This window comes from Erinaceus europaeus, chromosome 7 (assembly GCF_950295315.1).
Source record: "Erinaceus europaeus chromosome 7, mEriEur2.1, whole genome shotgun sequence".
NCBI classification, from domain to species: Eukaryota; Metazoa; Chordata; class Mammalia; order Eulipotyphla; family Erinaceidae; genus Erinaceus; species Erinaceus europaeus.
The window spans coordinates 1084261-1101393 of record NC_080168.1 but is presented as its reverse complement, the minus strand read 5'-3'; the positions used below and the strand labels follow the sequence as shown (position 1 = coordinate 1101393).

The following is a 17133-nucleotide window of genomic DNA, read 5'->3' as shown; positions in this document are numbered from 1 at the left end:
AAAATTACTAAGCACCAAGTCCAAGACTACATGATTTCATTGCCAAGATTAAGAGTCAGCATTTGAGTTAAAACGCAGAAGCAGAACACAGTCAGTGACCCAGAGGGAAAGGTCCCCTCATTTGGGGGAGGGTCAACATGTTTCTTCTGAGTCAAGACATTATTTGGCCTACCCACATCACATGTTACAATGTGCAAGGACCCAGGTTCAAGGCCTCGGCCCCTATCTGAAGGGGACAAGCTTTGCAAGTGGTGAAGCAGGGCTGCAGGTGTCTAACTCTCTCCCTTTCTGTCTCCCCCTTCCCTCTCAATGTCTTCCTGCCTCTATCTAATAAATAAAAAAAAATCTTAAAATTAGAAGCAAGCAAGCTCTTTCTAAATTTTTTATTATCTTTATTTATTTATTGGATAGAGACAGCCAGAAATTGAGAGGGAAGGGGGAGATACAGAGGGAGAGACAGAGAGACACCTGCAGCCCTGCTTCACCACTTGTGAAGCTTTCCCCCTGCAGGTGGGGGCTGGGGGCTTGCACATCATAATAATTACTCAACCAGGTGTACCAATACCTGACCCCACAATTGCACAATTTCTTTTCTTTTTAAGTTATTTATTTAAGAAAGGAGACATTAACAAAACCATAGGGTAGGAGGGGTACAACTCCACACAATTCCTGCCATCCAATCTCCATATCCCACCCCCTCCCCTGACAGCTTTCCCACTCTCTATCCCTCTGGGAGCATGGACCCAGGGTCGTTGTGGGTTGCAGAAGGTGGAAGGTCTGGCTTCTGTAATTGCTTCCCCACTGAACATGGACATTGACTGGTTGATCCATACTCCTAGTCTGCCTCTCTCTTTCCCTAGTAGGGTGGGTCTCTGAGGAAGCGGAGCTCCAGGACACATGGGTGGGGTCTTCAGTCCAGGGAAGCCTGGCCGGCATCCTGATGGCATCTGGAACCTGGTGACTGAAAAGAGAGTTAACATACAAAGCCAAACAAATTGTTGAGCAATCATGGACCCAAAGCTTGGAATAGTGGAGAGGAAGTGTTGGGGGGTACTCACTGCAAACTCTAGTGTACTTCTGCTTTCAGGTATATATTTTGCAGTAGTTTATGGATAAGTGTGAACATATGCTCTCTCTCACAGAAACTGGTGTATATCTAGGTTATGGGACTTTGTTAGGAAGTGAACCACCTGGAATGGAATTAGAGAATACTATGAAAGGAAAGGTATCACCCTAGTGACGAAGCTGAAGGGTTGTCGTTCCACACGTGAAGTCTTTGGACACAGTCTGAAGTGAAGCATGCTGGGGTGGCACTCGTTGTGTCGATTAGGTTGCGATCAGCGGGTATAATATTATTTGATATGAATTGAGAGAAGCATGCAGGAAAGTGGCAATTTCTTTTTTTTAAATGACTTTATTTATTTATTAATGAGATAGAAGGAGAGAGAGAAAGAACCAGACATCACTCTGGCACATGTGCTGCCAGGGATTGAACTCAGGACCTCATGCTGGAGAGTCCAATGCTTTATCTACTGCGCCACCTCCTGGACCACATAAAGTGGCAATTTCTAAGACTTTGTGAGAACTACAGTGGTCAGTTTTGGGAGGTGGGAGGGTGGGACACAGAATCTGGTGGTGGGTGTGGCGGGGAAACAGACCCTGTCATCTCCCCATCTCATAACCTAATTCATAATATTTTTTTTGCCTCCAGGGTTATCGATGGGGCTTGGTGCCTGCACTATGAATCCACTGCTCCTGGAGGCCGTTTCCCCTCCATTTTGTTGCCCTTGTTGTTGTTGTTATTATTGTTATTGTTATTGCTGTTGTTGTTGGATAGGACAGAGAGCAATCAAGATAGGAGGGGCAGACAAAGAGGGGGAGAGAAAGACAGACACCAGCAGACCTGCTTCACCGCCTGTGAAGTGACTCCCCTGCAGGTGAGGATTTGGGGGCTTGAAGCGGGATCCTTATGCTGGTCCTTGTGCTTCGCGCCATGTGTGCTTAAGCTGCTGCACTACTGTCCAGCCCCCAACTTAATATTTTTTAATAAAATATTTTTATTTATTTTAAGTTTTTAAAATTTATTATTGGATAGAGACAGAGTTGAGAGGGGAGGGGGAGATAGAGAGGGAGAGAGAGACATCTGCAGACCTACTACACCACTCATGAAGTTTTCCCACCTGTAGAAAGGGACCAGGGTCTTGAACCCAGGTCCTTGCGCTCTGTAGTGTGTGTGCTTAACCAGATGCACCACTGCCTGGTCCCATAACCTACTATTAATCACAAACAAAAAATGAGTTACTGAAAGCTGTGCGCTAAAGGAAGAGACAGGAACACTGAACAGTCAACCACTTGAAACACAGTGAAACAAGCCAGAAAGCTAAGCCACGGAAATATGAGGTCTCTTTATAGCAGGAACGGGAAGGAAAAACAGGCAGAGGACGGCCAAGGATGGAACGGCGAGGAAAGACCAGTTTAAAAAGACTCTCTCAGGTGCGTTTATTTATAAATCGTATACTTGTTTATGTCGGACACATTTAAACTCACGAGCATTTAAAATGCGTAAGCCGAAAGCCAGTCAAATTCACAGTCCCACACCCACGTTGTGGCTGCCGTTTCGCCACATTTGAGGAGACAGCACTTTGCTGGACGCCGAGCTGTGCTTACATGCATTTTGGGGAGATGTCAGAACGCACTCCCTAGATGATCGGTCCTGTAAAATAATATCTTCTCAATAGAAATTATTTTGAAAGTCAAGTTGAAAAGTTGTGTATTCCTGTGTTAGACTTTGTTGTAAATGTTAACAAAATGCATCCCCTTGAAGATACAGAGAACAACAGTCAACAATTCTGAGAGCTACGATCCTTGGTGCACCTGAAACAGAACTACTGCAGGCTCAGTGCCTGTGCCTCAGCTACACCGACGGTGCTGACCGGGAGTCACCACACCCCATCCACGATGCTCTGCGGTCTGCCATCGTGACAGACAGTGACAGTGCGGGCAGGGCTCTGATAGCAGCTCTGGGACCACCTCTCCATCACATGAGGGGAGTGCTGGACTCCAAAGTATGATTCCAAAGGGGTGAAACCAAAGGAAATTTGAAAAAAAAATAGATGAAAAAGGAATGGGTGCCTTACTCAACACTAGAGCCTCTCTGAGTCCTCCCTTTCTGTCCTGCACACCAAGGACACCTGTCCCTGGTCACCTCACCTGGCTATGTGTCTCTGACCCAGTCTCCGCAGGGCCGCCTTCACGTCCTTGTTCCTGAGGCTGTAGATGAGGGGGTTGAGCATGGGGATGACCAGGGTGTAGAAGACAGAGATGATCTTGCTCTGTTCAATGGAGTCCATTGCTCCTGGCTGAACATAGATGGCAAAGAGTGTCCCGTAGAAGAGGGACACAGCTGTCATGTGGGAGCCACAGGTGGAGAAGAGCTTGTGCCTGCCAGATGTTGAGGGCATCCTGAGGATGGTCACTGTGATGTAGCCGTAGGAGACGAGGACCACGAGTGTGGTGCCCACAATGAGAAACCCACAGAGGACAAACAAGACCAGCTGGTTGAGGGCCGTGTTGGCACAGGCAAGTGGGAGCAAAGGAGTCACATCGCAGAAGAAGTGGTCAATGTGGTGGGAGGCACAGAAGGGGAGTGTGAAGGTGAAGCTGGTCTGCACCAGGGAGTTGAGGCAGCCTCCACAGTAGGTGCCCAGCACCAGGCGGGCACAGGCTGAGGGACTCATGGTGACAGGGTAGCGCAGGGGGCTGCAGATGGCCATGAAGCGGTCGTAAGCCATCACCGCCAGCAGGAAGCATTCAGCAGAGCCCAACATGGAGAAGAAGAAGAACTGGGTGGCACAGCCTGCGAAGGAGATGGCCTTGGAGGAGGAGAAGAAGTTGGCCAGGGCGTTGGGGGCAATGACAGAGGAGTAGCACAGGTCCAGGAAGGAGAGATTCTTGAGAAAGAGGTACATGGGGGAGTGCAGGTGGGCGTCCAGGGTGATGACCACAATCATGGTGAGGTTCCCCAGGACAGTCACCAGGTACAGGACTAGAATCATAGCAAAGAGCAGGGCCTGGGTCTCCGGACCTCCCTGGAAGCCCACCAGCACAAACTCCTGCACAGCTGAGGGTGTTCCATTCATGTGGTGTGACATCCCCCGAGATCTGGATGACAAGGTCAGAGAGGAGGCAGAAAGTAGGTGAGAGGGAGCAGGTCACAGTGACAGTATTTCACACTTCCTGGAGGACTGGACCTCCCATTCCTTCTTTTGAACTGACCAAGAGGCCACCAGCTGCCTAGTTCTTCTGGATGACCTCAGAGGACTTGAAATGGTGACATTCTTAGATTAGCAGTTTCACAAAAATGTGCTTTCAGGTCAGAGTCAAGACGGCTACATGAAGACAACAAGGTGTCAAAATGGCTGACCCTCCCAAGAAATGTCTTCAGATCTTGGCATCTCTGAATTGAAGTGGGATTTACAGGCCAGTAGGAGAGAAACTACAGAGAAGGGGACAAAGAGAAAAACAGTGGAACATTATAACCCACTCATGAGTTGGAAAAGGGTGCAGGAAAGGACAAAGGTGAGCAGAGTGGTGAGTCCCCTCCTGCACCTCTCTCCCACCCCATCTCCAATCCCAGTGGCAGCTTACTTCCAAAGGCAGTTGTGTCACTATTAGAACAATAACTCCACCCACTCCTAAACACACCACAAGGTGACTGGCTTCAGAGGTTCAAGAACCAAACAGACCAGAGGCCACCATACAACAACACCCAGGACACAACTTTCAAAAGACACCAAATATAATGGTCAAACCATAAAGAAATATTGTAGCAATGATCCAGAACAAAAGCTCTGAAAATAATCCCACAAAAGCCAACAGCAAATAAGAATGAGGAAAACACCCAAAACATTAGCTAATGTGATCATCACAGGAGTGGGGAAACTTTTGATGATAATATTATTAGAAATGGGGAACAACAAATGAGAAGAAAAGTTGAAGTATTTGCAGGTAATTAGAGCTAAAAGCTGAAATAGTTAAGAGCCCAACTAGATGGACAAGTTAATACCGTAACTGGTTATCATAACAAAATGGTTGGACTAAGGAATGGAGCTGAGGGAAGTGAGAGCAGGACAAGTGAGGCAGAAAACAAAATCATCAAGATCAAGGATGAATTAGAGAAAACTAATAAAGAAGTAAGAGAACTAATAAAGAGAGTAAGAGGCACTGAAAATGACAACAGTGACATATGGGATGACTACAAAAGAAGTAATGTACACATGATAGGCCAACCAGAGGAAGAACTAGAGGGAGGGGAAGAAAGCATTCTACAGGACATAACAGCAAGAACTTCCCTACCCTAGAAAACATAAGGGACACAAAGATTCCCAGAGAGATCCAAACAGAATTGACCCATAGTTAAAATGGAAAGAAGACACATAGTTAAAATGGAAAGAAGATACATAGTTAAGACACATAGTTAAAATGGAAAGAAGACACATAGTTAAAATGGAAAGAAGACACATAGTTAAGACACATAGTTAAAATGGAAAGAAGTAAGAATAAAGAAAGGACTTTGAAGTCTGCAAGAGAAAAATCCCCCACACAGAGGAAAGCCCATAAGATTACCAGTAGACTTCTCCAAGCAGAATCTAAAATCCGGAAGAGAATGCAGCATATATATTGAGCGCTCAATGGCTTTCGACCAAGGCGACTGCATTCTGTACTGTTATCCTGCTAGACTGTCATTCAGATTATATGGATGCACAACAATCTTCTCAGACAAGGAGCCATTGAAGGAACAAACTTTCACCAAATCTTCCCTGCAAGAAGTTCTGAAAGGTATCCTATAAACAATCACAACATCACCATAAACATGCAGTATATCAGAACATTCTAAAAGTTTAGAATAATGGCCCTGAAATATCTTAAATCCATAATATCAGTAAATGTCAGTGGCCTGAATTCTCCTATTAAAAGAGTAGGAAGGTGAATCAGGAAACACAACCCAACCATATGTGGTTTGCAGGAATCCCACCTAACTCAACAGGACAAAAACAGACTCAAAGTCGAACCACAGAAAAGGGAAGGAACAGCTATTCTCATATCTGACATGATAGACTTTAAAATAAAGTAATAAAAGACAGGGATGAACACTACTTAATGCTCAGAGGATTTGTCAACCAAGAGGAGTTAACAGTTATTGACATATATGTACCCAGTGAGGGCCATCTAAGTACATCAAGGATCTACTGAAATTAAGGCAGAAACAAATAACATTGAAAATAAGAGAACCAACAAAAGATCAAGGAAGTTAAATGCTATTTGTTTTAATTTTTAATTTTATTTATTTATTCCCTTTTGTTGCCCTTGTTGTTTTATTGTTGTAGTTATTATTGTTGTTGTCGTTGTTGGATAGGACAGAGAGAAATGGAGAGAGGGAGGGGAAGACAGAGAGGAGGAGAGAAAGACAGACACCTGCAGACCTGCTTCACCGCCTGTGAAGCGACTCCCCTGCAGGTGGGGAGCCGGGCTTCCTTATGCCGGTCCTTGTGCTTTGCGCCACCTGTGCTTAGCCCGCTGCACTACAGCCCGACTCCCATTAAATGCTATTTTTAAAGGTTAAACAAAATTGACAAACACGTGGCAAGACTCACTAAAAAAGGGGAAAAGATTCAAATAAATAGGATTATAAATGAAAGAGGAGATATCACAACAGTTGTTCTATGAACAACTATATGTCACCATGCTGAAGAAGATGGAAGAAATAAGAGTTTCTAGAAACATATAGCCTTCCAAAGCTGACCCAACAGGAACTAGAAACCATGACCCGGCCAGTCACAGCCAATGAAACTGAGACGGTTGAGAACCTTCCCAACAATAAAAGTTCTGGACCAGATGATTTTACAAATGGATTCTACAAAGCCGTCAAGGAAGAGTTACTACCTCTACTTTTAAAACTCTCCCAGAAGACTGAAGACATAAGAATACTTCCTTCCAGCTTCTATCAAGTCAGCATCAGTCTGATACCAAAAGCAGGGACACAACCGAAAAGATAACTATAGACCGATATCTCTGATGAACATAGATGGTAAAACATTGAACAAAATTCTAGCCACCCAGATACAGCAGTATATTAAACAGATGGCGCATCATGACGAGTGGGGTTTATCCAGGGAGGCAAGGCTGGTTCAATATGTGTAAATCAATAAAATCACCCACCACATCAATAAAAACAAAACAAAACAAACGCCACATAATCATCTCAATAGATGCAGAGAAAGCCTTGGACAAAATCCAACATCCCTTCATGATCAAAACACTACAAGACAAGGGATATATCTGGAATATACCTAAAACAGACTTACTAGCTTTTTCCAAAATGGAGACCCCCAAATCTTCAAATGCAATATTCCATCCTTTAGTTTCCTGATTAGTTAACAATTTGCTCTGCTTTATATCTTAACTCTTTTTCAGCCACCAGGTTCCAGATGATACCATGATGCCAACCTGACTTCCCTGGGCAGATGACCTCACCAATGTGTCCTGGAGCCCCACTTCCCCAGAGCCCTGCCCCACTAGGGAAAGAGAGAGACAGGCTGGGAGTATGGATCAACCTGCCAACACCCATGTTCATCAGGGAAGCAACTACAGAAGCCAGACCTTCCACCTTCTGCATCCCACAATGACCTTGGGTCCATACTCCCAGAGGGATAGAAAATGGGAAAGCTGTCAGGGGAAGGGGATGGGATACGGAGTTCTGGGGGTGTGTGGAAATGTGTGGAAATGTACTTCCCTCATCCTATGGTCTTGTTGATGTTTCCATTTTATAAATAAAAAGTAATGAGAAAATGGGATTTGATGGAAAGTTTCTTAACCTAGTGGAGTCCATATATAGCAGACATCGAGCCAACATCACACCCAACGGGGAGAAGCTGCAAGCATCCCCCTCAGACAGGGCTGCCCCAAGGCTGGTCTGAGAAAGAAAAAAGGACATCCCTCTCCTGCCTGGCTTCAGTCTGTGTCTGCTCTCTGTCTCTGCTGTGGGTGCTGTCAGTCTGTCTCTGCTGTGGGTGCTGTCAGTCTGTCTCTGCTGTGGGTGCTGTCAGTCTGTCTCTGCTGTGGGTGCTGTCAGTCTGTCTCTGCTGTGGGTGCTGTCAGTCTGTCTCTGCTGTGGGTGCTGTCAGTCTGTCTCTGCTGTGGGTGCTGTCAGTCTGTCTCTGCTGTGAGAGCTGTCAGTCTGTCTCTGCTGTGAGAGCTGTCAGTCTGTCTCTGCTGTGAGAGCTGTCAGTCTGTCTCTGCTGTGGGTGCTGTCAGTCTGTCTCTGCTGTGGGTGCTGTCAGTCTGTCTTTGCTGTGGGTGCTGTCAGTCTGATTCTGCTGTGGGTGCTGTCAGTCTGTCTCTGCTGTGGGTGCTGTCAGTCTGATTCTGCTGTGGGTGCTGTCAGTCTGTCTCTGCTGTGGGTGCTGTCAGTCTGTCTGCCCTGCAGCCCCCCCGTGCATCCCGGTGCCTCTGCCTCAGCCTGGCCAGGGCCCCCTCAGCCGAGCTCTGTGTCTGCGGCCGGAGCTGAGGGGCTTCGCGGCAGCTTCCTGGGAGCCCCTGGGAGGGGACAGCCAGCGTCACGTCTGAGAGGCACAGGGCACAGGGCTGTGACACTGTCAGGGACGGGCGCCTTCCCTGAAGAGGTGACCCCCCACCCCGGCTCCTCCGTCCATCGTGGTGGGTTCAGGCCGCTGGTGTTCTGACACTGGGGGCCACGGGGCCCGGGTCTGCAGTAACCCGGTTTTATTTATAGTTCCAAAATGTATTTATTCATAATTTAAATTAGAGAAAGGGCAACAATTACAGTGAGATCTAAAGAGACCGGAGCAGTGCTCAGCTGTGGACTCTGGTAGTGCAGTGCTTGGTCTTGGAGCGTGTGGGTCCTCAGGCCCGCAAGCTCTGTACTCCAGCAGTCTGAGCTAGCTCCCCACCCTGAGACTCTCTCTTTAAAGAAGGTGCTCATAGGTTCAGCTCAGGAGGCGTCTCTCTCGTCGACCTTGAAGCCGAGGACAGGGATCCCGGCAAGGGGGTGGACGTCACCTTTTGGTGGGTAAGACCAGCTCTGTGTCTGGCACGCACACAGCCCTGCCACCTCCAGGCAGTCCCCCGGCCTCCACACTCTCTGGCAGCCCCGGCGGCCAGGGGCTTCATCTTACCTTCTCAGCGGAGACTCACAGCACCCCAAGACCCCTCACAGCCAGCACCCGTGCTCCTGGGATTCCTGTTCCGAACTCTGGTCTGTGCCGGTGACGCCGACCCGGCACCTCCCCACCCAGCCCGGCTCCCTGTGCAGTGAGGGGGGTGGAGGGGACCTGAGTCCCCGTGACGGTCTGCCAGGTGCTCCAGCTTCTGGCCAGGGAGAAGGGGGCGGTGGGCTCAGCTCCCCATGCCTCCTTTTTGTCTCTGTCACCTGGAGGAGAGTTGAAGGGCCCTGACACCGGGGTCAGTCTGCTGGGGAAGCAGGTCTCCACCTGGCCCGGCTGGGACTTGGGGCCTCTGATGGCCAATTAGGGGATGCGGACTCCTGACGTGCTCTGGGCCTCCCTGGTCCCCGGGTCCCAGCAGTCTGAGGACGATCCTCCAAAGATATCCTGACACGAGGACATTGGAGTCTCTCCTCCCTCGTGGTCATGGAAGGGAGCAGCACAGACAGCGAGAGGGACCCAGTGTCCCTCCTCAGGGAGCTCCACCCTGTGGCGTACCTGGCTGAGTGCTCACATCACAGTGCGCAAGGACCCAGGTTCAAGCCCCTGGTCCCCACCTGAAGGTGGAAGCTTCACAAGTGGGGAAACAGGGCTTCAGGTGTGTCTCTGTCTCTCTCCCTCTCTATCTCCACCTCCCCTCTCAATATCTCTTTGTCTCTATCCAATAGGGAATAAAATCATAATTAAAAAAAGAGAGAGGTCCGCCTGGGACAGCAGGTGTGATCTCTGCACCTAGGGCCCGTACCTCCTCTCCTGCTCCCACCTCCTCCCCCACCCCTGCATCCTCTCCTGCTGGCACTGGGGGAGGCTGAGCAACGAGTGTCTGCGGAAGCAGCTGTGCATGACCCCTCAGTCAGGGCCATGATGCACACTCAGGCTACGTGACTCCTATGTGACCTTGTGGCCCTCTCCCTCGTGGCCCCACCTCTGTGCAGACTGACTATCTACTGATCTTTTTTTTTCTTTTTTGTAGTTCATTTTTTTTAATTGGGGAATTAATGTTTTACATTCAACAGTAAGTACAATAGTTTGTACATGCATAACATTCCCCAGTTTCCCATATAGCAATACAACCCCCACTAGGTCCTCTGAATCCTTCATGGACCTGTATTCTCCCCTCCCACCCACCCCAGAGTCTTTTACTTTGGTGTAATACTCCAATTCCATTTCAGGTTCTACTTGTGTTTCCTTTTCTGATCTTGTTTTTCAGCTTCTGCCTGAGAGTGAGATCATTCATATTCATCCTTCTGTTTCTGACTTATTTCACTCAACATGATTTTTTCAAGGTCCATCCAAGATCGGCTGAAAACGGTGAAGTCACCATTTTTTACAGCTGAGTAGTATTCCATTGTGTATATATACCACAACTTGCTCAGCCATTCATCTATTGTTGGACACCTGGGTTGCTTCCAGGTTTTGGCTATTACAAATTGTGCTGCCAAGAACATATGTGTACACAGATCTTTTTGGATGGATGTGTTGGGTTCCTTAGGATATATCCCCAGGAGAGGAATTGCAGGGTCATAGGGTAGGTCCATTTCTAGCCTTCTGAGAGTTCTCCAGACTGCTCTCCGCAGAGGTTGGGCCAATTGACATTCCCACCAGCAGTGCAGGAGGGTTCCTTTGACCCCACACCCTCTCCAGCATTTGCTGCTGTTCCCTTTTCTGATGTGTGACATTCTCACAGGAGTGAAGTGGTATCTCATTGTTGTCTTTATTTGCATTTCTCTGACAATCAAAGACTTGGAGCATTTTTTCATGTGTTTCTCGGCCTTTTGGATCTCTTCTGTGGTGAATATTCTGTCCATGTCCTCCCCCCATTTTTGGATGGGGTTATTTGTTGTCTTGTTGTTGAGTCTGGCAAGCTCTTTATATGTGTTGGTTATTAACCTCTTGTCTGATGTATGGCATGTAAAGATCTTCTCCCATTCTGTGAGGGGTCTCTTGGTTTGGGTAGTGGTTTCTTTTGCTGTGAAGAAGCTTTTTAATTTGATGTAGTCCCATAAGTTTATACTTGCCTTAGTCTTCTTTGTAATTGGATTCGTTTCATTGAAGATATCTTTAAAATTTATTCAGAAAAGAGTTCTGCCAATATTTTCCTCTAAGTATCTGATAGTTTGTGGTCTAACATCCAAGTCCTTGATCCACTTGGAATTTACTTTTGTATTTGGTGAAATACAGTGGTTCAGTTTCATTCTTCTGCATGTTTCAACCCATTGTTTCCAACACCATTTGTTGAAGAGACTCTGCTTTCCCCATTTAATAGTCTGGGCACCTTTGTCAAAGATTAGATGTCCATAGGTGTGGGGGCTCACTTCTATTCCACTGGTCAGTGTGTCTGTTCATGTTCCAGTACCAAGCAGTTTTGATGACAATGGCCCTATAATACAATTTGACATCTGGGAGTGTGATGCCTCCGGTTCTGTTCTTTTTTCTCAAGATTGTTTTGGAAATTCTAGGTCTTTTCTGGCTCCAGATAAACATTTGTAGCATTTTTTCTATTCTCCTAAAAAATGTGCTTGGGATCTTGATGGGGATAGCATTAAACTTGTAGATTAAATTTTTGATGATGTTAATTCTACCAACCCATGAACATGGAATATCTTTCCACTTCTTTGTGTCTTTTTCAATTTCCTTGAGTAGTGACTCATAATTTTCAGTATACAAGTCTTTCACTTCTTTGGTTAAGTTTATTCCTAGATATTTTATTGTTTTTGTTGCTGTAGTAAAAGGAATTGATTTCTGGATTTCAATTTCTTCTAACTTAGTGTTTGCATAGAGGAACGCCACTCACTTTTGAATGTTAATTTTGTAGCCTGACACCTTACTGTGTTGCCTGATGATTTCCAAAAGCTTCTTGCTGGATTCCTTAGCTTTTTCTGTGTATACTATCATGTAAACTGATCTTAATCTTGAGGACTGACAACATAGCTGTCTGTTGGGGCTCCTGCTCTGCTCTGCTGGTGGTCCAGGTCCCAAGCCCAGGGCGCTGGGTGGGGGCACCACGTGCTGAGGGGCCTTTGGCGTCATGGACTTTCCCTCTTCCTCCCTCCTCACCTCTCTCCCTTCCTCCCTCCTCACCTCTCTCTCTTCCTCCCTCCTCACCTCTCTCTCTTCCTCCCTCCTCACCTCTCTCTCTTCCTCCCTCCTCACCTCTCTCTCTTCCTCCCTCCTCACCTCTCTCTCTTCCTCCCTCCTCACCTCTCTCTCTTCCTCCCTCCTCACCTCTCTCTCTTCCTCCCTCCTCACCTCTCTCTCTTCCTCCCTCCTCACCTCTCTCTCTTCCTCCCTCCTCACCTCTCTCTCTTCCTCCCTCCTCACCTCTCTCTCTTCCTCCCTCCTCACCTCTCTCTCTTCCTCCCTCCTCACCTCTCTCTCTTCCTCCCTCCTCACCTCTCTCTCTTCCTCCCTCCTCACCTCTCTCTCTTCCTCCCTCCTCACCTCTCTCTCTTCCTCCCTCCTCACCTCTCTCTCTTCCTCCCTCCTCACCTCTCTCTCTTCCTCCCTCCTCACCTCTCTCTGAAAAGGCTGGTCCAGACTTAAACATGCCCAGCGGAAACAAAGAAATGAAACAAAAGGGGACCAAATGGTGGTGCGCTGGGTTAAGTACACATAAATGCTAAGTGCAAGGGCTTGCGCAAGGAGCAGGATTCGAGCCCCCACACCCATCTGCTGGGGGAGGGGAGAGCTTCACAAGCAGTGAAGCAGGTCTGCGCGCGCACACACACACACACACACACACACACACACACACACACACACACCACTGTTACCCATAGAAAATTAGCGAATTAGCAAAAAGGACCTGTGCAAGGATCCAGGCTTGAGCCCCCGCCCCTCACCTGCAGGGGGGACACTTCACGAGAGGTGAAGCAGGTCTGCGGTTGTCTATCTTCCTCCTGCTTTCTCTCCCCTTCCTCTTGCAATGTCTCTCTGTCCTATGCAATAAAATGGAAAAAAATAGCCTCCAGGAACAGTGGATTCATATAGTCCAGGCTATCGAGCCCCAGTGATAACCCCTAGAGGCAAAAAAAAAAAAAAAAAAGCAAAAAATCTGACAGAAGTAATGACAAACTTAACAGAAATAGATTCAAAGTCAGCCCACAGGAAAGAGCTTATTTGTGGACAACAGAAGACGGGTCCTGAAACGAGTGCAGATTAGAATGTTTCTGGCTAGATCGACGAGGTTAACAGTAATGGTATTTCCTCATGTTGGGAGCCACTCTGCCATGATCCAGCTTCTAGTCCTGTTCCCAACTCTGACAACATCTTCCCAAACAATACTTTTAGCCCATCTGCATGTTAGCTGTTGGGCTGAGGCAAAAACTGATAAAGTCATGGGCTCCCTAGAACACACCTAAAATAGACGACCCAGCTTCTTCCCACATGAAGACCCCAAATCTCTACTGCTCTGCTCTTACTTTAGGTTCCTGATTATTAAACAGCTTGTTCTGCTTTATATCTTAATGGTTCTGCAAAGAGACTCTCATGCCTGAAGCTCCAAAATCCTAGGTTCAATTCCCCACACCGCCATCAGCCAGAGCTGAGCAGGGCTCTGGTAAACCAACCAGCCACCCAACAAATATATATATATATGAACTGAATTAAAGATAACCTACATAATTGGACAGGCGTTCTTTTTTTAATTTTTAAAAAATATTTATTTATTTATTCCCTTTTGTTGTCCTTGTTGTAGTTGCTATTGTTGCTGTTATTGATATCATTGTTGTTGATACCATTGCTGGATAGGACAGAGAGACATGGAGAGAGGAGGGAAGACAGAGAGGGGGAGAAAGACAGACACCAGCAGACCTGCTTCATCGCCTGTGAAGCGACTCCCTTGCAGGTGGGGAGCCGGGGGCTCGAACCGGGATCCTTACGCTTTGTGCCACGTGCATTTAACCTGCTGCGCTACTGCCCGACTCCCATGAACCAGGATTCTTATGCGGGTCCTTGCACTTCGCACTGTGTGCATTTAACCTACCGCACTACCGCCTGACTCCCTGGACAGGCATTCTATGATTAAGTTATAATCCAATGATTATACCACCCAAATGTGAAGTAAGATTCAGGGCCGGGTGGTGGCGCACCTGGTTGAGCGCACATGTTACAGTGCCAAGGATCCAAGTTTGAGTCCCTGGTCCCCACCTGCAGGGGGTAAGCTTTACGAGTGGTGAAGCAGGGCTGCAGGGGTCTCTCTGTCTCTCTCCCTTTCTCTCCCCCTCTTCTCTTCCAATTTTTGGCTGTTTGTATCCAATAAATAAATAAAGATAATAAAAAATTGAAGTAAGTCTCAATGTAACATCTATAAAAGAACATTTGTTTAATTTGATGTTTTTATTTGTGGATAATAGTAGGTTACATGATGGTAAGATTACAGTGTATAGTCCCACACCACATCACCACCAGAGTTATGTATTCTCACCCTCCCACTTCCCAAAGATAACTAACTACCATAGTTCTCACAAGTTCAAAAACCACTTTACAAAAAGTACACCCAGAAATTCACATGGCCTCTTGGGGGATCCAGACAGCCAAAAAAAAAATGGCAAAAACATTTGAGTGAACAGAATTGGACATTCCCATTTTCAATTTACAAACATCACGAAGTTTCAGTAGTGAAAACATCGTGGTTCTGGCATAGAGAGACATAGTCTGAGGACAAAACTGGCTCAAAGCCTGTGCGTTGCACCTTTTACACCTCATGTGACACACCTGACGTAATGCAGCTGCTAAGCTGACGGTATAAAGGTTGTTTGGAAAGACAGTAAAGGGACCCAGCATGTGGGAGTGAGCCTGCAGTCTCTTGGCCTGACTGTCACTCTGGCTCTTGTCTGCTCCACCACTGATGGCTTCACATACTAACAACCTTGACCCTCCTGAGCCTTCTCCCCTCACCCCTCTGAGCCTGTCAGCCAGGCCTCCTTGCTTCTGTGTTCTCACACGTCATCTGGGGGCTTTCTACTGACTTACTCCACTGACCTAGTCTCATCATCGTCACCGGAGTTCAGGAATCAAGGTCTACGTTTTCATGGAGAGACTGAGAGACACCAAAGCACTGAGGGGTGCTACAGTGACTCAGTCCCCCACAACGGGTTCTGGGAGTCTGGACCTGGCTCCCAGGTATATCAGACGTCCACCCTGGAGAACGATCCCACTGCGCCCTGAGAGTAATGCTAAGATATATTTTCCCAGGGCCACGTTGGAGAGGGCCAGAGGGTCAAGTAACTTAGCAGGGGTGAAGATCGTGGCCATGATGGGTGGGTCGCACCACTATCCTGTTCACCCCCAGGACCCACTCCCCTTCTCATCCATCGCCCCCTCACCATCACAGCATCGAGTGAGAAGTAGTGGGGGCTGGAGGGCTGAGGGCTGCGGTGAGGGCATCACACTGTCCCAGGAGGACCTCTCCAAGGAAAAAAACTGGGTCCCTCACACCTGTACTCTATTTCTGTCATTTTTTTTCTACATCTGTGCCTGTCTGGTCATTTGGGGTTTCTGTCATTGCTGTCCGTTATTTCCGTTTCCTCATTTAGTGTGGATTTCATTGTTGTGCCAGCAGGAGGCGCTCAGGTGTGCAATTTCCCTGTTTATGCATCTTGATGAGTGAGAGGGAGATTTTATCCCGAGTCACCACGCTGGTTCTGTGACCTTGATGCCAATTTAGGGTCTGCCCAGCCTCTGGGCAACAGCAACAGAGACTCAAGAAGTCAAGGTCGTAAATGGGTGAGCTTCTAGGTGATTTTTTTTTTTTCTTTTTAGCACAGTTTCTTGTTTCTAAAATTTGGACCTGGAAGTAGTATGTCTCAGCCACAGATTTCATTTGGTGCTGCCGTCTGAGCTCGGGTGTTGAGTCCCGGGAATCTCTCATCCACCCCCGTTCCATGCTCAAGCCACATGTGTCAGCACTCCCCTGCGGCTTAGTTGATTTTCTTTCTTCCCTCCCTTCCTCTTTCTCTCTCTCTTTCCTCCTTCTTTTTAAAAACTAATTAATTAATTACTGGATAGAGAGAAATTGGGAGGGGGAAGATCGAGAGGTAAAGAGACAGAGAGACCCCTGCATCCCTGCTTCACAACTTGTGAGCCATCCTCCTGCAGGAGGGAACCAGGGGCTTGAAGTTCTTGTGCACTACCCAGCTGCACCACTGCCTGGCCCCCTTTCTCTCTCTCTCTCTCTCTCTTTCTTTCTTTCTTCCTCTCTTTCTTTCTTTTTTTCTTTCTCTCTCTCTCTTTTCCTTTCTTTAAACTTTTTTATATTATTATTTATTTATTAGACAGAGACAGTCATAAATTGAGAGGGAGGGGAAAGATAGAGAGGAAGAGAGACAGAGAGACGCCTGCAACATTGCTTCGTCACTCATGAAGCTTTCCCCCTGCAAGCGGGGAGCAGGGGCTCGAACCCAGGTCCTGTAATGTGTGCGCTCAACCAGGTGCGCCACCGCCTGGCCCCCTCTCTTTCTTTTTAATAGTTGTTTCTTTAACTCGGATCTGGAAGTGGTATGCCCCAGCTGCCAAGCTCCCAGTCTGGTGCCAGCAGTGTCTCAGTACAGCCTCTTAGTCCTGGGATCTGCTCCCTCACCTCCTCTCTGGCCAAGAGCCTCCCATGTCTGTACTCACCTGTGGCTTGGTGAGTTTTTGAAGATTTCCTGGTCGTATTTTGTTGAATTTTCTTTTTTTTTTTTAATTTTTAATTTTTAATTTTTTTAATATTTATTTTATTTATTTATTCCCTTTTGTTGCCCTTGTTGCTTTATTGTTGTAGTTATTATTATTGTTGTTGTCGTTGTTGGATAGGACAGAGAGAAATGGAGAGAGGAGGGGAAGACAGAGAGGAGGAGAGAAAGATAGACACCTGCAGACCTGCTTCACCGCCTGTGAAGCGACTCCCCTG

General features: G+C 47.2%; 2 protein-coding genes across 2 annotated transcripts in view; both read right to left on the bottom strand.

Moving 5' to 3' along the window:
• Positions 1 to 17133, bottom strand: part of ASB1 (ankyrin repeat and SOCS box containing 1) — a 491590-nt gene that overhangs the window by 31929 nt on the left and 442528 nt on the right. The gene's annotated exons all lie outside the window — the stretch shown is intronic.
• Positions 3207 to 4151, bottom strand: LOC103121478 (olfactory receptor 9S13-like). The gene has a single exon (XM_007532002.2). The coding sequence runs from the start codon at positions 4149 to 4151 to the stop codon at positions 3207 to 3209; it is 945 nt and encodes a 314-aa protein (XP_007532064.2).